This window comes from Nipponia nippon, unplaced genomic scaffold, assembly GCF_047370975.1.
Source record: "Nipponia nippon isolate SJK-2023a ecotype South Korea unplaced genomic scaffold, ASM4737097v1 scaffold_18, whole genome shotgun sequence".
In the NCBI taxonomy this organism is placed as follows: Eukaryota; Metazoa; Chordata; class Aves; order Pelecaniformes; family Threskiornithidae; genus Nipponia; species Nipponia nippon.
In genome coordinates this window covers 2652462-2672611 of record NW_028262334.1, presented here as the reverse complement: position 1 = coordinate 2672611, position 20150 = coordinate 2652462, and the positions used below count along the sequence as shown (strand labels likewise).

At 44.5% G+C, this 20150-nt stretch overlaps 1 protein-coding gene across 10 annotated transcripts in view; it reads right to left on the bottom strand.

The window, feature by feature from the left end:
* ATXN2 (ataxin 2) overlaps positions 1–15962 on the bottom strand; it is a 53732-nt gene extending 37770 nt beyond the window's left edge. For 2 of the 10 annotated variants that reach the window (XM_087754527.1, XM_087754528.1), the window contains exons 1-5: positions 14435–15962; positions 7463–7499; positions 5740–5799; positions 4936–5007; positions 4551–4701 (exon numbers count right to left, since the gene is read on the bottom strand). In XM_087754527.1, the coding sequence (XP_087610653.1) occupies positions 4551–4701; positions 4936–5007; positions 5740–5799; positions 7463–7499; positions 14435–14553 (439 nt within the window). In that variant the 5' untranslated portion in view covers positions 14554–15962. The remainder of the gene's footprint in view (positions 1–4550; positions 4702–4935; positions 5008–5739; positions 5800–7462; positions 7500–14434) is intronic. The other 8 variants (XM_087754519.1, XM_087754521.1, XM_087754520.1 and 5 more) reach the window with 6 other exon arrangements.
* Between the last annotated feature and the right edge of the window lie 4188 nt (positions 15963–20150).

Sequence of the window (20150 nt, the reverse complement as noted above, 5' to 3'; positions counted from 1 at the left end):
CTCTGACTTTAGAATGAAAGGCACAAGTGAGACTGCAACATCAGTTTAACCTCTACAACTCAAAGAAAATCCAGAGTTAGAAGAAATTCAAGCTACAAAGGCAGACTTGTAGTCAGACAATACGGTCTCCTGAGCATCCAGGCAAAGTTTAAATGTAGCAGAACGGTACCTCAAGGCACAGACCACTATTTTCCTGGAACAAACAGCTAGGCAGGCACACAGGACACCAAGATTAAAAACGTGGCAAGTCAAACAAGACTTTACCAAAATTAATGAGCAACAAAATTGAGAACATATGTAAAAAATAAATTCTACAAATAATTGTTTCCACAAAAAAAAACCCCTGCTCTTAAGATGATTAGTAAAGTAGAAGTTAAAACATGAAGTGCTGTTACAAGTGCCGACTGGCAGAGTAATAACAGACAAGATAGTGACTGCACAGGCTCAGCCTCCCCCTTATCTCTGAGCTGTTGAATGAGCAATTCACATGGCACCTTGACATGGCCAAATTTTTAATCAATTCCTTTTCTACATGGTAAAACCCAAGTTAAAGATCAAATGAAAACTGGTCAGACAAAGAGCTTGAGCTGTAACACTCAATTAGCCTCCCCTGCCTCTGTACCTGCTTCATGTGACATCTCCTAAGCAAAGAAGTTTGGTATCAAAGACCTCGCTTCTTGTTTTAAAGCCTGCTAACCGGAAGAAAAAAAAATCCCAAGGACAATTCTACACAACAGAAATTCACATTAAGTAAAGGCAAATTAAATGTACACATTCTGAGAAAAACTCAGCTTGAGCAAATTCTTCCAGTATGTGCTATTAAATGAGTTAAAGAAAAAATTGCCAGAATAAAGCAATTAAGAGTCCAGGTTTAATTAATTTCAGTGTTTAACATGCTTGTTTTCACAAACATGTTGTGAGCTACTAATGGTGAAGAGCACAAATATGCAATTAAGTGCAACTCTGCAGTTCAAATGCTATTAAACCAATCGGCATTACGTGCCAAAGGTGTTCATGCTGCACGCTGCAAGCTTTGATCAAGTTTAGCATGGCCCAAAGTAAACTGAGGTTTCATCTTAAAGCTTTCAACAGTAAACTCTCATTTGTTTTGTAACTACTTACTACTGATTTGAAACATTAAAACCAGTTACCACCAGCTTTGCAGAGCCAACATTTCCTTCCTTTGTTCGTAATATGCCTACTGCTATTCCCCTTGCAACACATTCTCTGGAAGGATGCCACTTTCAGTGCTAATTCAAGGAAAACTTAAATAGCCAACTCTCTTCTGCCTTTTTTCATTGGATTTGTAATATTTTTCTGAGAGTGCAGTAACAGTGCCAAAAAACCAATACAAACATTGCAGAAGCCTTCCACTTTAACAGTAGTTATGATGTTGAATTGTCTTGTCTTTAAAGAGAAGCCAAGAAGGCATCTTACTTAAATTTGAATCATATGCAAACCAGCACTGTCGACTGATCAGTGTTTAGGACTATGGGAAACATTGCTAGGAACTTGTCCTGTAGACCACAGGAGCAATATACCCTCCTATTTCAATCATGCAGCCCAAGTAATCTAGCAACTACGAGATCTAGGCACTTCCCCTTCGCCTCAGAAGGTGAAGCAGAAAGACGTTACATGCTAACGTACAGCCAAGGATTTCAACTTGCACATTAGAGCGGATTCTTAGCAGTCGATTTGCACCGCCACATGCCGAAGACGGTGCCTGTCCCTCTTTAAATGCAGACAGAATAGTTTGAAAGGGGGATGATGGCTATAATACAATTTCACCTGAGTTTTCCAATGCATGTTTCATTCATCAGCCTGCCTGTACTGCAGAAAGCCCTAATTCCACAGTGAGAGACCCTCAGGTGACTCCTTTCCATCTGTTTTGAAGCCTAACAGGAATCTACAGGAGCACAAAGGTCTATGCAGACTGACAGAGTTGGAAATAAGGGCCCAGGAAGTAGGGACAGATTTATTTTTTAAACATAAACTGTTAGAATAATGTCCCTATCCACGCAGACCTATTACTTTTTCTCCCAGCCCTTCCAATTTCCACAATCTGGGCAGGCACCACACTTCCTCCACTGATGCGTCTAAAGGTGCCATGTCATGTTTGGCACAAGCAAATCTAAGACCGCTGCTTCCAAACGGGGTGGTTTCACCCACCCTAAGCCTATACGGTCGTTACCTCCCCTGCACTCGCACTACCAATGTAGCTGCAGGATGAATTATCAGCTCACTGCTCCAAAGCTGCACAAGTATGATAGCAATGAAAGGTGCCTGGCAGACCATTTCAGATGGTTCTTTCAGAGACAACTCTATTTTCCGCTCCTCTGAAAGGAGAATTCATTCCATTCCCTTTTTCCCCACCTGCTGCTCTTTTCCAGTACTCTTCCAGTCTCTTCTGTCTGACTTGGTCAGACAGGCAGACAATGCAGCTAACACCTCTGCTATTCCAGTCTGAGGGTAAGGCAGAAGATCAAGATCCACAGAGTCAGGAGCACCATTTGTCTGTCCGTATTCCTCCAGCTCAGCAGAGAAGCAAATGCCAGAATAAAAATCCATAGAACTCCAGATACTTATACTGAACCAGGAAACAAGAATGTGCTAAAATTTCCAAAACAGTATCTTTTGCAGAAATTAAGTTTACTTCAAGGCCTCCTCAAAAGTCTAGCAGTCTCCTATGGGGTAGGAGAAACGACATACACACGCCCCAACAAACCCTACTCTAGGTAAGCCTCTCCTGTGGCAACGGAGTGCTTGTGAAGTGCTCTTTTGTTTGACTACATTTTTAAAGAAGTGAGAGCAAGCTGCCTTTCCAACCAAATATGTCCAAATTGTCTATTAACTTGTCTGTGAAAGCCAAAATACACCAAGGGCTAGGCAGTTTTAAAATATTTGTTCCTGGATTAAGTGCAACATTGTCAAACTTCCCTGGGCACCAGGCAGTAACCATTCCCAATACAAATGCAGCAAGGAGCACCATTTCCTTGCCTAGGAGTTCAAACTCAGTTTTTACTGAGTCACATGGGCTTATCCGACTCGGTACCACGAAGATTTGTGTTTATTTATAGGAACAAAAGGCCAGCAGTTCCCGCACACGTGTTCATACACTTCCATTCTTTTGAATCCTTGCTTATTTAATTTCCCAAGAAGCAGAAAGCCCTTCATTGCTCTAATTTGCAGGTGTGATCAGAGACTGACTTACACTTTCAAGTGTCGTTTCAAGATAATACATTTTTGAGACAAAATGGAAAGCAGATTAATTTTCCCACTACGAGTTATCGAGTTCTGCAGCCTTCCAGTGTATCTTGCTCCAAGTCTCTACAGCTTTATTTCAGCTCTCCAGCTACTTAAGAGATTTAGATTCAAAGACATTCCACCTAATAAAGAGAACTGAGCAACTGTTCAACCTGACGCAGTAATTTTCTTCTAGAAAACTTCCATTGAGTAATTATTCCTACAAGTAGTAGTATATTCTTCATTCCGTCTGCTCAAAATCTATAAAGATTGGGTAATGGAGAGCCCAGTCTGCATTTACGTTAAAGTGATGTTCATAGCAGACCCCTTATAAAACAGCTCTCATGTAATTTAAATTCAAAGTCCTACCCAGAACCTGGAACTTATCTGCATTTCAATGCTACACTTGCTCTGACATTATGCACCTTCTTCTGGGAAAAGCAAATTCCTTGGAGCAACAAGCCTCTCATTCTTCAGCTTTAAATCAGGCAAGAACATGTACACGTACGAACACAAGGTGAAAGGAGAAGATCTCATTAAATGTCCACCAGTCCCTACGCATCTCTAAATCACTGCTCCATGGGAATAAAGCATGTGTGTTACAACAACCACTTAGCTCCCCGTGACAGTTGTTGATCAACCTGAAAATGCACACATACGCAATTTCACTCCATAGCATAGAAAGATATGTATTTGCTTTTATTCCTTAGCCCAGCAAGTCAGGAACATAAGCATAAAAACCCTTGAGATTTGCTGTCCTCCCCCCAAAAAAATATCTGCAAAGGAACTAGAGCTGTCTGACTTATGAGCCTCTTAGGTTCCAGAAAAATAATTAGGGTCTTGGAGGTCAGACATTAAAAGAAGTATGAAGACTGCCTATAAAATTGTTTCATTCTGACAGTTTCAAGCCATGTCTTGAGATTTCAAGACCACTTGCCTGCCACCTCACTGGGTTCTTCTGTATTTTGGAGAACCTTAACTACAAGTAGTAAAGCAGAAATTAAAACCACAAATAGTGGATTTTCCTAAAGAAGTTTTAGCTCCATTTGCAGCAGTATTTTTAGAGTATTTATATGAATGCATGTTTAGAGACAAAAGTTACTTAACTAAACATAGACTTTATATATACACCAACTCTGAACAATAATCTTTTTATAAAGAATTTATGTATTGGATTATTTATTATTAGTTATGTATATGGATTCTTATATAACATTTAACAGAGTAATTTAGAAAGATGTTTACCGAAAAAAAAAACCAAAACGCTTATGATCTTAAGATACACACAACTTTAAAAACAAGTATACCTCTTCTCGCATAATTGGTATCCATGTCCTTAAAATGCACCATAACAAAATCTGAAGACTTGAACAAGATACTCTCTAGTATGTCTTCACGTTTTGGCCCCAAACTGGATTCTGCAGTTTTCCGATGAGCAGCATCAAGCACTAAATCACACTATTAGAGACATAAAAAGAATACACTAACTTAACGCACAATAAGCTACTCGATACCGTCACATACTTACAAAACCCAGACATTTACAATAGTTTGCAAAAATTAATCTGCTTGTGTAAACCTAGACATAACAGTCAAAACAATTCATATAAATACTCAAATTTTAATCAAATATTTATTATTCAGTATTAGGATCTTTTAAAATAGGGAAGCGTCAAAACAAAAAACAATTACCTTAGGACTGTAGGTTTTAAAAACTCCTTCATATATACCACCATTTTTCACCTGTACTTCACATTTGGATCCCTAGAATGCAAGAAAAATGAATACACAGCTTTCTACCAGCCTGAAAAAAATTACATTTGAGTGATTTTCTCAAAGATGTATTTTTTACATAAGTACAATGTGTAAAAATACAGCTCAGTTTTTAGTCAAATCTGCTCATTCAACATTTGCCCATTTATAAATACGCCACTGTGTTCTGCAGATGCAAACAGCTGGGTGTGTACCAAAATTTGTTCTGAGGGGATTTAAAGATACTCACGGAAGCATATTTGGTACTCACAAGACTCTTGACCAGTTATGCACACAAACAAGTTTTTGTGCAAAACCAAAATCTGTGCATATGTGTGGATACAAATAAGGATGAAGGCTTATTCTGGACTCTAGCAGATGGGGGACAGTCTGCCTTACTTAATTTTGGCACGTCAGGACTTTCCTTAAAATCTGGGGAAAAAGGCTTCCATTCCCTGCACGCAGTTTCATTTTATTTATCCATAACCTCTCTAAAGATGGAAAATCAGAAATATGACCAATGCACCTAAGAAATTTGCTATACCTCTGCAAATTGTATTTGAACCTTTCCAAGCCAAAAATACAGAATAGCTATTACTGTGATTCTTTAAAGTCCAATCTTGGCAAAAGATGCCTACTGTTAAACTTTAATATTCGCTCTATTATATTAGAATTAGTGGACTGGTTAACAATTCTATGTCACCATAGAAACTGTTTACCCTCCTTCCAAATATGAAGACTTACAACAACTGATGTAAGTATGTGAACCATTCTCATGTTTGCATAGATGCCATCGAAAGAAATCTGAAAAATAAAAGATGTTGTCATGAATAGAGGAGAAATACTTGCAACAATTAAAAAAGCCAGTGCGCCAAAAATAACACAGGCTTTCATTAGTACATACTAGTTCCTAGAAACACTGGTTCAAAACCTTATTCAGTCAATATACATAGAACTTAGGTCACATGTGATTTCCAGAGGACCCTTACCTCTTCCTCTGATTAATTAAAGATCTGAACATCCTTCCAAACAAGATAAACATTACAGAGTGCCCTTAATGTCACTCAATAAGGAAATTCCTTTGCTGGTTGGATGAAGCTCATATGCACAGACTCCTAACTGAAAAAGCCCTGCTAACATCCCTCTCTGGTTTAACAGCCATCAACAGGATAAGGTACTTCAACTGCCACACAAATAAAAAGGTGCTTTCAGGGCCTGCTGAATTACATCTTTTTCATCTAACAGACTTGATTACATGCATTAACAGAAGCTAAAGTCATCAAATCATGGAGCGCCAAAGAGCTACAAAACCTATCGTAAAATTAGTCAAAAGTAATTCACTGCAGTATCAGAGTCTGCGATCCTGCACCAGGAGAGCTGACCAAGTATTGCCCAGGCTGCTAGATGACACGCTCACATAGGCATACGTGAAGTGGCGAGGAAGCCTGTGTTTTGTGCAACATCTCCTATCTCTCCCTGTCAACAAAGAGATGCTGAAACACGCAAGGACCTCACCGTATTTTGAGCTTTTTAACTGACAACATATCTTTTAAACTGTCAGCTCCTTAATCCACGTACTCCTGCATGTTAGCCACGCTTCCTGGTCTGGAAAGACACGTTTAAGGACACTCCTATGCTCAACACTCAGTACAGAGGACGTAAAGACTAACACTTTTATGATGTTCAGTGTTTGCATATGACCTTTTTCACCACTCTTCCTGAAAGCTTCTTTATTTTTACTGAAGGGTCTTGATATCTTCAGTAAACATTTATGTATGTAAACTGTAGTCCTTTTAAACCTTCCTACTTCTGCCTCATTCCCCCAAAATTAGTCATCCTTGAAAACCAGGCCAATAACAAATTATCAAACATTTGATTAGTGCAGTTCAAAGATCCACTCTTTAAATCGGGATCCACATCTTTAACTTTGATAAAATTACATTCTACAAGTCAAGCCACGCCTATACTTCAACACTATATAGCCTCGACAATAACTAAAGCTACACGTTCAGGTTACCGATAATGCTGGGTTATCTATTTTATAGCAAAGCTAAACAAAATTGTTATTTTTATTGAACTAAATGCTGTCTTACTGTCATCTGCTTAAGAAAGAAGCCAATGTTAGAGTCTTCAGAGAGGAACTAATTCAAAAGCATTGCCTTAAGTTAAATGTTATCTGTATCTACAACTATAATTGCAAGAAAACGCAGAAGATTTAAATTAGTGCAGTCAAGAGTTTAAGTGACCCTTCCCCCCTTCACCCTCCCAGGAGACTTAAATGAATGCAAGATGCTACATCTTTAGAAAAGCATATCTCAGTCTAAAATATTCACCAAGGTATCCAAAGGAAAAAATTGAGAGAATATTCCAGTATCTGCTATTCTTACATTGATACTTGGGTTTACTGTACGTGAGTTGTTGCCTCATATCTAGGAAGTGGTACAATGAGGAAAAAACATATACTTACTGTAGGCTGAGGCGGTCCTTTGCCACTGCTGCGACCTCTGAAATTAAATACATATATGGGATATGATTAAAAGAAGAACTGCTGAAATTAACCCATTTCTTAACAAGGAAGAATTCAAAAACCCATCTTAATTTAGTGTTGGGAATGGGATCAGAGAAAAACAGCACTCCCCTAGGGCAGAACTCAACAACTACAGGGCCCACAGCATTAGCCTCCAAACTACTGACCTACAAGCAAGTAACACTGGTTAGTAGGCAAGAGGGTTACCTGCAATAAATTGAAGGACAAAATGTAGAAAATACTAAGCCTATGTCATTATAAAAATCCAAAAATATTCTCTCTTAAGCAGAATCCTGTAACTAAAGCAAATTCCAAAACTTCCTGGCACACAAAACCAAAAACCACTTTCAGGCCCAATCCCTACTTAGCACAGAGTCGCCTCTCTAAGACTAGAGGCTCAGTACATCGTCACCGTCCCTCTGACGAAGGGCCACCCAAACAACCGACCCATGCTGCAAGCTACGGAGCCGCCTTGATTGTAAGGCCCTACCTACAGAGCTTGCTTATCACTCCTATCACAAGCCAGCAAGCAAAACTAATTAAGTCTCTCCATCCCCTCAAAAACACTACTTTTAACGCAAATCTGTCAATGTGTAGCACTCAGGACACTTCAAAAAGCTTTTAAATTAACATATATGCTCTTAATATCTTGCAAACTGAGATAACAGTCTGTGCCCTCCACCTCCTGCAGCTAGCAAGTCCACAGCACCAACAATTCTTCAACTTCACTGCTGTGCCTTATTTCAAAGTTACTTCCTTGTACCAAGAAGTCCTAGTTTCAAATATTTCTTATAGCGATTTAGATTTGTATTACAATGACTTCAGGAGTGCACACTGTAACGAGGCAAATGAAGTCTTCTGTTCTATAAAAAAAAAAAAAAAAATCAATTTTTTAAATAGACCCTCCTCACAGATGCACAACCACTTAATTAAAGAGACCCAAAGAATCATGTCTACGTTTCAAAATATCCGAACGACACTGAAATCTAAATTCAACTGAATGCCAACTGCATTCAATTGCTTTTGAAACCACTATGCTGTGGCTAAATACAACCTTGCTCTCGAAACAAGATGCCCTTATAAACAGGGCTCATGAGTTAGTTAAGAAATCAAAGGAACTTCTCCCAATCAACATAAATATCCCTCCAATAAATCCTGCAGAAATAAGCAAGTCCATCAGAGAACCATGGAAGGCCCCAATGAGGAAAAAATGAAAAACCACTAAATTATCACCTGACTCATTTAAGAAAACAAGCTTCCGAAACAGAAACGTAGTCTCATACAGCCTCACGCACACTGATGACATTTGCTGATTGGCAATAACTGCACATTTCAGATGTCTAGCTGGTATTTACAGAATACTTGCAGAGTACTTATCTCATGAAACAAACCTAACGCAAATAGCCTTTATTTAATTACCTATCAGTCTTAACTTTCCATAAGGCAGCGTCACAACTTCAGGCTTGCTCTGGAGACAAGCAAGTCTCACCATTTACTAAGTCTGCCATTTGCCAAATGGCTACCTATAGCACGGTGCTGAATTGAGCCCTCCGTGAACTGGAACATCATTTTTGCATAATATTCAGATGAACGATCCTCGTCTTTCTGAAAGTCATTTCACCAGATGTGAAACACCCAAATAAAAGAGAGGTACAGTCCAGTTCTGATTTTTCCTTTTATTCCAATCAAAAGCATCAACAACACGGTCTTTCAAAGAACGTGGCCTAAGTCAAACAATTTCACCAGTTCCCTCCGTTGGTCTCAAGGGTTTTAGAAGATACTCCTTCCTACATCACCTACAGAAATGGTCAAAAGTGAAGGAGTTTGGTGTCTTTGAAACAGAAATCACTCCCATTTTTAGTGACAAGTATTCTTAGAACTTAAATAACTGGGTTGCTAGACTGGTCAGAAAGTCTGGAGCATTCCCTTTAAGCATCCACCTAAGTGTTCCAGATTTTCCATCTCTTACCGCATTTCCAAAATGACTGTTCCTACCCACATTTCTTTAAGAAACAATCTGTATGCAGCCACAGTGGCAAGAGGTCCTAGCTTCTACATCAGACCAAGAGTTAAACTAATTGCAGAAATTCTATGTACTATTCTGACCTAACATCTCTTTACAGACCTGTCCTCTTTTTTTCCAGCTACAACTGTTAAACACAAACCCTTAGAAAAATGAAAGACATTCACCAATTCTGCCAATGCTACAGTTCCATCAGAACTGTATGTATCTTCTGCTAAAACCAAGGCCATCAACTTGAGGTTTATATTCCAATAGGTGAAGACTCAAGTTCAAATTACCCTTCGACACATCTTTGATGCATCACATGAAAAAAACTAGCACCTTTACAAAAGCAGAAAGTACATGGTCTTTGCCAGAAGTTTCCCACAGTTTAAAACAGGAGAGTAACACTAAGAAATGGAGGTGGGGGAAACTAGAAGGGTCAGCAGCAATTTGGCACTGCTACCTAAAACCGCATCTTGATTACGGTAAGTATGGCAAATAAAAAGAAAACATTGTGTATTGCAGAAATGTGGTTAAAGGTAAGCCTGGGAGAAGGCACAGCAGCTTGGCAAATCCAACTTGTAAACCCTTTCCTTTGGGGTAGCAAAGTCACAAATGCAGAAAAAATGCTGCACCAAACAAAGTAATGACCAAACAATTAAACTTAGTAGCCAACTCATTGCAGGCCAGCAGTTATACCTTAAGAGGGAAGATCTCCATAAGGGCTTAATCCCTAATGCCGAACAATAAACATTTTTCCCCAGCAGCAACTTGCAATTTTTTTTTTCTATTTTTATGTGCATTTACTATCCTATTCCTCAGCATCCCTCACCTCCCACCCTAATGTTTACATGCCAAGTAGAGCGTTTGTCTAAGCAACACAAGGTCACACATTTATATTTTTCCAGTTAAGTGAAAACTAATGCAAGGTACACAAGTCTTTCCAGGATGTGAAAGAAAGTCTCACGTTTTCTCTCCAGCGGCATCTTCACTTTGAGACTAAGAAACAAACGCAACCATACTGCAATTAATGCCTAGAGCAGAAGTGCAACTACAAAGACTGTTGAATTTAACAGAGTGAACAGATGTTTTTGGAGCACTGGCTGACATTACTACAGCTTTCAAAACATATTTGCAGGATACTCTAAAGAACTTTCATTACAAGGGCAGAGAGCTGGTAAAGCTTTCTTCTAAGGGAGAAATCAGAAGTACAAAGTTTTATTTAAGTGCAGTATTTGTCTATGTAAGTCAAATGAATCGAAGTTGTCAAATTAAGATTGTACAAGAAGTCCTGCAGCATTGTTTTCTGTAATTTCTCTCCAATACTGACATTAATAATGACAATTCCTGTCCTCTTACAAGATGCCGACTTCTGTAGCGTCTAAATACGTAGGGAACCTGACTCAAGTCTGACCCAGTGCACATCTGTAACCTGTTGATGGACTTAAGTCGTTGAAGAAACTTCTTCATATACATTGCCATGAGTTAGTTGTTAAATTAGAACTTACTCAAAAGCAGGTATACAATATCGTACTAAAGTGCACTAACAGCGATAAGGAAAGAGACCTGTAGGTTATCCGTTCATTTTGCTCAGCAGTTTAGCACGGTTGCATTAAAACCAACACACACAAAGATGTTAGAACACACTAGAAAAACTCTGAATGGCACGTGTGATCGAGCCTCCAGAACAGTCACTTCCATCATATCAGAGCACCTCAGCACTCAATATTCCAAATTACTTCTGTCTGAACAGAATAGACACCTATCTTCTGCCTTTTACTTAAGCCTTTAATTAGGCTAATAAAAAAGGCTGTCAAGGAAAAAGGAAAATAAGAGTAGGCAAGAAGCATTAAGTCTCAAAAGCAAGCTACGCAGCATGGGATCATTTCAGTTTTAACTTTTTCATGGGCAAAGCCATTTATAACAAGACAGTAACTTACAGTATTCTTAAAGGACTCCCAAGTCCATTTAGGCAAGAAAGTTACCAAATAGAAAGGGAAAAGACCTTCTGCCACAATTGTAACTAGACACATAACCATCCAAAACCTCAGTCTGAGGTGTTTTCCCTTCAGACAAAATAACAATGGGGAAAAATTGATAACAAAAAAAGGACACAATGCTTGAAGGAATGCTGGGACAGATGCAACTTTCAATCACAGGACAGCTAACCCTCCTGTGCTTGTATAGCAGCAAAACTGAACTAAAACACAAAAAGTAAGTATTAGATAACGTTTTGACTAGCACAGCAGAGCAGGTTTGTGTACGAGGCCTATGTTTTTTCCAATTACAGTTCAGCCTACCATTGGCATCCACCCTACAGCCCGATTTCCCATCTGCCATATTGCACATGCAGTTGCTATTAAACAAACATAGCACTTCACTTAGTGCCTCTTTATAAAAAAAGGTATTAATCCTTTTTGTTTTTTTTCTTGAACACCTTTAAAGATACCTTCATTTGTGATTTTTTCCCTTATGTAAAAGAAATTAATAATATCATGAAAACAAATACTGGAACATCTTATTTGCTCACACAAGATTTAACCTTTTCTAATATGAAATACATATATCCATCATTGTGAAACCATAGAAATAATCGTAGTGAGCAAAGCTGACCCTCCACTCACTATCAGATGTAGAAGGACCAGGTGCTCAGCCCAATTAAGTCTTACAGTAATAAACACACAGCAGAAAATTAGGTCCAGGACAGTTAACTATCAATGAGCTTTCTATCCAGACGTAAGCCTTTAAGAGCAACTTAGCCATGAAAAGTAATTCTTTTGCGTCTCAAGAAGATAAGAAAGAGAATGCCAGTGCTGCAGGGAAACGAGCTGTTAGGAAGAAAGTTGGGCATAAACTGGAGATGTTTAAGTTTCTATTAAATAATATAATGCTTCGAATTGAAACCAAGATGCAGGCCAGCTAAAAAACAATTTGATTTTTTGAACAGAAAAGCCACTTAGCTTTCCATTTACATGAACAGATTTGCAGCATGAACCATCTTTGAATTTGTACTCCCAAAAAGATAAGACTTTTCTTTAGGACAGCAATAGGGGAAGTTCTCTGAAGGTGTTCCACGGGGCTCCATTCCCCATGGACTGTGATGTTACAGACCCTTCATTCAGCAATAACTTGAAAAATTGATTAACAAAAAAAGAGAGTGTGAACACCTCTGAGGGAACATGTCAGTCGTTCAGCAGCCCCACTAGAACTCCCTAAGGACTTCTGAGGTGGAATTTATCCAACAAAACTAGAAAGGCAACACTGGTAAGAGAAATCCAGTGGCTTTAATCTTAAAACTTGGTAGAGAAATTGAAGCTCGCATCCCCTAATCTACAGAGACAAGTGCTCACCATCATACTGAATTTTAAAGAAAAACGAGCTGTAGGTTTTGTTGCCCTTCATGTTAACCTCTACAGTGCCACTGTGTGTTGGCAGGGATAACTGTTTAGCGAAGCACAGTAAACATCATGTTCCATCTAAATGGCCATATGTAAAAACTATTAAATCATTGCAATGAAGTGCTGAGGTATTATTGTTATTATTTAAGTTTGTTTTCCCCTTTTCAACCCTATCAAAGCTTTTCCGCTTCCAGTTCCACAGACTGGTAACAAAGTAAAACCCTATTTCCAGCGACGTCCAACAATGGGACCACTGTAAATTCTGTTTTATTGCCAATGCACAAAACTGAGTAAGAGTAAAAGTCAAGTTAAAGAGCAAGATGAAGAAAACTTGAAATGAAACTGCTCTGAGCGACTATGACCTTCAAAACTGTTACTGTCCTGCTTTGACTGTTTGTTATGACCCCCACAGCACTGGAAAAATTCACACCACTAGAAAGTTTATTTTTTTTTCCCTCCTCTCTCTCAAATGTGTGTGAATTTGTATCGTTAATGCTCTCTGAGCAGGATCAATCTTCCAGAGGCAGTATGAGACAGCAGGGTCTCCGCAGCGTGCGTGGGGAGGGGGAGATGCGAGGAGGGGAATCCGAGCCTGCTGCAAAACCCTGATTCCTCCCCCCCCCCCAAAAAAAAAAAAAAAAAAAAAAAATCTGTGAAAAAGTCAAGTCGTGCTTGGAGCCACCATCCACTGCCGAGGCCAAGGAGCGCGCCTGCGGCCTCCCTTCCCGCAAGAATTTTATTGCGATTTAAATAAAAAAATTATATATATATATATATATTAAAATAAATCAAAATAAACCCCGGGAAGCTGAAGGTGCTCCACCGCAGGCGGGCCTCCGCCGACTTCCACAGGGCAGGAACGCCGCCCCCCCCGTCCCCCGCCCGGGAGAGCCCCGCCGCCCCCCGGCCCCGAGGCCGCCGCCATCGCGGCCGGCCCCTTCCCGCCGCCGCCGTCCCCCCGCGCACGTGCGGCCGCCGGCTACGGCGCCTCGCCCCCGCCGCCCCCCGCCTCCCCCCTCCGCCGCCTCCTCCTCCTCCTCCTCAGCAGGCGGGTCACGTTGGCCCGGGGGAAGCAGCGCCCCTCGCCCCCGCCGCAGGCCCCGCCAGGCCGCGGGAGGTTTCGCCCGTCGCCCCGTGGCGAAAAAATGGAGGTGCCGCCGTGCCCTCCGCCGTCCCCGGCCGCCTGAAGGGCACCGGCCGCGGCCTGGCCTGGAGGCCTCGCCCCGGCGGCACTGCGGAACCGGCGGGCCCCTCGGCGGGCCTGCGTGCGCCCCGCCCGCCGCCATGCCGGCTCCCGCCCCGCCGGGCGGAGCCCCCCGCGCCGCGCCGGGCCGGGCCGCGTCCCCCGCCATGCAGCAGGCCCCGCTCCCCCTCCCGGCCGCGCCGCCGCCGCCCATGGAGGCCGGTGCAGGGGGGTGGCGGCGGGGGAGGGGGAGCGGCGCCCGCGCCGGGCTCTCCGCGGCGGGGCCGGGCCCGAGGCCGGGGCCGGGCCCGCCGCCGCGCACCCACCTGCCCATGTTCTGCCTCCCGCCGCCCGCGGCTGACGGGAGGCCGGGGCCGCCGCCGCCGGGGGGCTTGCGGTTGTTGCCGGCGGCCTGCGCCGCCGCCGCCGCTTGCTTGAGGGACATGACGAGAGGGGAGAGGGCCGGGGGTGAGCGCCGGGGCTGGGCGAGGGCCGGTCCGCGGGGCCTCGCTGCGCTGGCGGGGCCGGGGCGCCGCTGGCTCGGCCGGTTGCTCCCAAACAGTGCGAGCGGGGCGGAGGGAGCGGAGCGCGGCGCGGAGGGATCCGCGGAGGGGGGGGGGAAGTGGGGGGGGAGGCCGGACCGGGCCGGCGGGTGAGGGGAACGGCGGGGCGGAGGGGCGCGGCGGTCGCCCCCGCCGCCTCTCGGGCACCCCCACGGCGGCAGCGGGGGGGCGGCGGGGCGGGGGGCGGCGAGGCGGCAGCGCCGGAGCGGGCGGCGGGCGCGGACTCTTTACGGGAAGTCGGAAGGTGCCGCGGCGGTGCTGCGGCGGGTGAAGGGGCGGAGGCGGGAGGCGGGGAGGGGAGGGGGACACGTGAGGCGGCGGCGCGGGACGGCGGCAGCTCCCGCCGCAGCCCCGGCCCCGCTGAGGGACGGGCCCGGCCCGGCCGTGCCGTGAGGCCCCCGCCGGCGCAGCCCCCCCCTCCCCGTCCTCACCGCCCGCCCGCGCCTTCACCCCCCGCCCGCGATAGCCGCATAGGGCGAAGCCCAGCCGGTGCCAGCCGGGCCGACGCCCCCGGCGCGGCCGCTGCGGGCAGGCCGGGGTGGAGGGCGGCCCGCAGGCCCCGGCCCCTGAGTGGAGCCTTCCCCCTCGCCCGGCGGCGCAGGGCCCTGGGTTGCGGCCTCCTCTCCGGGCCGGCCCGCAGGCCGAGGCCTGGCCGGGGCGGAGGCTGGGGGGGCCGGCCCCGCCCGGGCCTGCCGCTACCCGCCCGGCCCCGCTCGCCCCCCGGGGGCCGCCAGCGAGCAGGAGTTGGGGGGAGGGCGGCGGGCTCGGCCCGGCAGCCCATCGTTCAAAAGAAACCAGACATGGAGAGACACCCAAATTCAGAAAAAATGGCCGAGCCGCCGACTAGCTGTGAAAGGCGAAATGGAGAACCCCAGGCCCCCTGCGCTCGCTAGCAAAGCTGCAGACCGGCTCCTGCCTTTAACCACAGAGACACCGAACTATCGCCAGCAAAGACACGCATCCCATTGCCCTCCTACTGGAGCCAGCTGCAGGAAAGCAAGATGGGGCCGAAGGGATTGCCACATTCCTTGCCGACAACCCCTCAGTATTACAGATTTCTGCTGCGTTTTTTTTTTTTTAACCCCTCCTAAATCACTGCAGTCCAAAGAAATTAAAATTCACATTGCACTGACAGAAACAGAGTATCTGAGCCCGAGACGCCAGTTCTCCCATCGCTCCGTGTTGGTACCTATCTGCCGTCACCAGGCTTCCTGCAGAAACCCCAGGTGCAGCGACTGTTCGGCTCTGCCATGTTTGTGGTACCTGCTTTACGCAGAGCGGTGGTTTCACCAACTCATACCAACACATAAAAATAAAAGCCTGGTCTGTCCTGTTAAAAAAAAAAATTAAAAAAAAAAAAAATCTATGTACATATAGGATTAGTAGGAGCAGATGTAACTTGAAAACCAAGAGCTAAATTGATTTATAGCCATGGTTACTCAAAATGCTCAGAGTTTAATCTATTCATAGAAATGCTCTAGAAATCCCACAGGATTCAAATGTAATAAAAAGGAGCGGTGCTCTTAGGCAGGCATTATTTATACACCTTGCTTGTAAAGCAACAGCTTTCCCATGCGGTTGAAAGAGTTGTGGGTGGTAACACACAATGGTAAAAAGATAACAAATATTTAACAGCTTTCTTAAATTAGCATTTTCCCTACACTTTTGACTGTTACACTGCTTGTTTTGTTTTACCTTACAGGCCCAAATAACCTTGTGGTTAACACATTATTAGTTAGATGACAGATACTAGCCGAAATAGGCTCGGCACAAAGAATTTTTCCACTGAAAATACTTGCCCTAAACAGAGCCAGCAGTTTTAAGGAAACTACGTCTTTCAATTGCTTTAATGAACTCGCAAGACACTTTGCTATTTCACAGCCCCGGAACCGAGAGGAAAGGCCATCAAGGATTTCTGCAGTCCAAGGCTTTCTGTAGGAGACTCTAGCACCTGCAGGGCTGAAGACAGCTCGCGCAACCACTGGCACAAATTTTGGGACCATTTACCGTAAAAGCAGAAGTCTGTTTCGGTGCACCTGATGGGATAACTAGTGGTACCTAAGAGAAGCTAAGAAAAGACCTTTTTTTTTAAAAATATATATATATACACACACACACATGTATACAGACAATACATACACACATATATATGCGTAAAATCCACTAGCATACAAACCCCTGCATTAAACCAGACTCTTCAGGGTACTGTTTATAAGGTCTCCTATATCTTTTGCCTGGTCCTACTGGACCTGAAGCGGAGGGCCTCCAAGTGCTGCCACAACAGGGGAAACGCAGCAGGAGAGGAAGAGCCAAAATATGCCTTGAAACTAACTCAAGTAAGCTACAGCTACAAGGATGACTTACTCAATAGTGTGTTTTAATCAGTGTGCTTTGCATTTTAAATGAAAGCTTCTAAGAAAAAGCACAAGGAAGTCTGATAAGAGACTGAGCATAACATATCCAGGTCACTTAATAGTTGGGTTTTTTTAAAGGACATTACTTCAGTGCTTTTTCAGCTAAGGATGTTTACAGTGCACAGCAATTAGTCACTTTTTATGTGGCTAAAGGTTAAGAACGATTAAAGAGCCTGCAGTGTTTTGAAGTGGCAGCCATGCTGTGGGGTCCTGCTGGTGAAGATGGAGCCCTTGATATTCAAGGATGGCAAAAATACAGAAATAAGTTCCATGGGCAGAGCTGGGTTCTAAGACGTGATATGAACGTACTAAACTACATTTTGGGGTAACATTATGTGCTTGGAAAGCAGTGTATGAATAAGACCCGTGTTCACGTCTGCAGTAATGACTCAAGTGCAGTTGCAGTTTGACTTGTTTTCTCCTTCAATGTATTCTTTGTTTTGTTAAGCTCTGTTTGGCTTTCATTGTGCCCTCCCTTTTTTGTTTGTCAAGCATCTTCGTAAAAAACACATTAAAAGTAAATATAGAAGTCACCAAATTAAAACAGCTCCGGCAGTAACGACCACCAGAGAACCTGCAGGGTGGTTCCTGAATCCAGCAGCAGCCAGCTGCTTCGGTGACCGTCGGCGCAGACGCTGCTCCTCACCTTTCTGTTGTGGGCACGTGTCTCCAATGGACTACCCAAACGTCCAGCGTAATGGGATTATACCGCCGTTACGGCACATCGTTCCCTTTACTTCTACCTGCATACGCTCTTCTTTGATAGCCCACCATTCCCAATGTTCTGTATTTATTACTTTATGGTTTGGCTCTATCAATTTTTGCCTTTTTTGGCTATTCCCTACCATTAGAGCTGCTAGTGTGGTTGCCAATGAGGTTGTGACAGAGAACAGACAACAATCGGATGCAGTGGTCAAGCTGTAGAAGTTCAGGATTCAAAGTCACCTGCTCCATGGCCAAGAAAGAAAAGCAGCTATTTCTGACGGAGAAGCACGTTCTGTTTTGCCCTTTCTGCCCGTGTTCCAGGTTAGAGCTGCTCTTGTTCCCAGACTACTATTTTCATTCAGATTTGTGACTACATGTGCAGGCTGTATTTGCATACGAAGATGAATGAGTCTGATAATATCATTACTTACCAGGAAGTGCTACGTGATGTAACATTTCCTTGATCCAACCTGCTGTTAGGCGTTGTGCTCTCTTCCTTGAGCTACCCAGGCTGATCCTCAACAGCATTTGACAAGATGAAACACGCGTGCCTCCGGAGGGAGGACCGACACGGGCACTCGGCATTTATTTTAAGCAAAATCAGCTGTTAGAGAAGCTTACAGAACAGAGCATTTCTACATGTGCATTTTCTCTTCCTCGAAAACTTCCGTTGTTTAGTCCCATTATCCCTAACCCTCTCCTTGGAGGCTAAAGCTTCGCGAACAGCGCTATGGGCACAGGCATCTCACAACACTTGGCAAGACATTAGGAAAACAAATCAGGTCCTCTAACACACAAGCACTTCCCAGAGAGGTACGATGTTAGCTCGTCAGCAAAGCTGCCATCAGTTTTAACTGGTGAACACGCTACTGGCCGAACCAGAAAGAGGCACGTACACAACAACGAGCAAAACCGATGGCAAGCTCCAGACCCACCAGGCGGGACAACTGCTGCCGCCTTCTGCCTTTCCTCCCCACCCCAGTCACTGCATAGTGTCTTCTCATTGCCTGCAGCCCCTCAAATTCACAGCTCGATTCCAAGCAGAGAGCAGCTCCCATCAGACACAGTTTTTGATCCGCACTTGCGCTTTTATAGCTATTTCTTCCCAATTTCTCTCAGCCCACCAGCGTCCCCCCCAGCTCAGTTCAGACAGGGCACGGATGACGGGCACGCCTGCTGAGTGCTGAGCCACGCATGCCAGCTGCTTCTGCAACCAACAGGAGACGAAGGGAAACGCTAATGCCAACGGAGCTCAAGAGAGAGGTACAGAAGTGCCAGAGCTCGTTTTACCTATAACCAACATTTTAATGAACCTTGCTCTCTATTTCCATTGGCCTCGGACACCAAACAAGGGCATTTCCTTCCTCAGGTGGCAAAGCTCCAGGACCTGTACAGCGATGCTGTAGCTCCGTAGCAATTGTTTCGGGACAGAGCTGCAAACTGGGGGACACCAACTCTGCCCAGCAAACTGCCAGGCAATCTTCAACCAAGCACTTTACGGTTTTAGATTTCACATTTTTGCAAAAGGGAGGGGGGAAACCCAGCCTAGCTCCTGCTAAGCGGCAGCAGCACACAAAGCAATCGTTATGCCAAGATTTAGTCCTTAAATCCCTCAAGATCTGGTGCTCACGGAGCATAAACAACCTTTGCCTCACAGCCTCATCGAGCTGTACCTCCACGTTTCCCAAGCGCGGCTACACAGACCCGCCAGTACCCATCTTCTCCCTGTCCCTTTGCTGAGACAGGCATGCCAACAAGAAAGCCAGTTGCCATGGCATTTTTTCCCCCTACAGACAGATGTCCATTAAAAACCAAGTCAGCCTCAGGTTTGCTTCACAGAGCAGCTTTCAGTTATTATTACCAGCCCGCAAGGAATTTCCACTGTGCCCCTTCACCTCAGATGTTTCAATGCACTTCAGTATTAATCCCTGGGGATTAGAAGGAAACTACTACAGAACAGGCACAGGTACATTCAGAGGACAAATTTAGGATTATGATCTTGTTTTATGTTTTTGGCAGACGACTACCACATGACCGCCTTCAGAAAGGGTTGAATTTGTTACCTCTGGCACTCTTTCTCATGTTCGCTAAGACTCCGTGCTAAAATCATCAGGCAAATTGGAAGTGAGATGCGGAGCTTTCCCCCCCCCCCCCCCAACACATTACACCTGGGGCTCAGATCTGGAATTTTGGCTTCAGGAGGAACCTGCCTGCCCCAGCCAGGAGCATCATCAGAGCCTCCATCCGTGGAGAAAGGACTCCCACCCCTCCACGCAGGAGCCCCAGGCAGCCTCCGCGAGCAGGGCCGAGGGCTTCCAGCAAACGCACGTGTGTCAAGGAGTGATGTCTTCCTTCCTTGG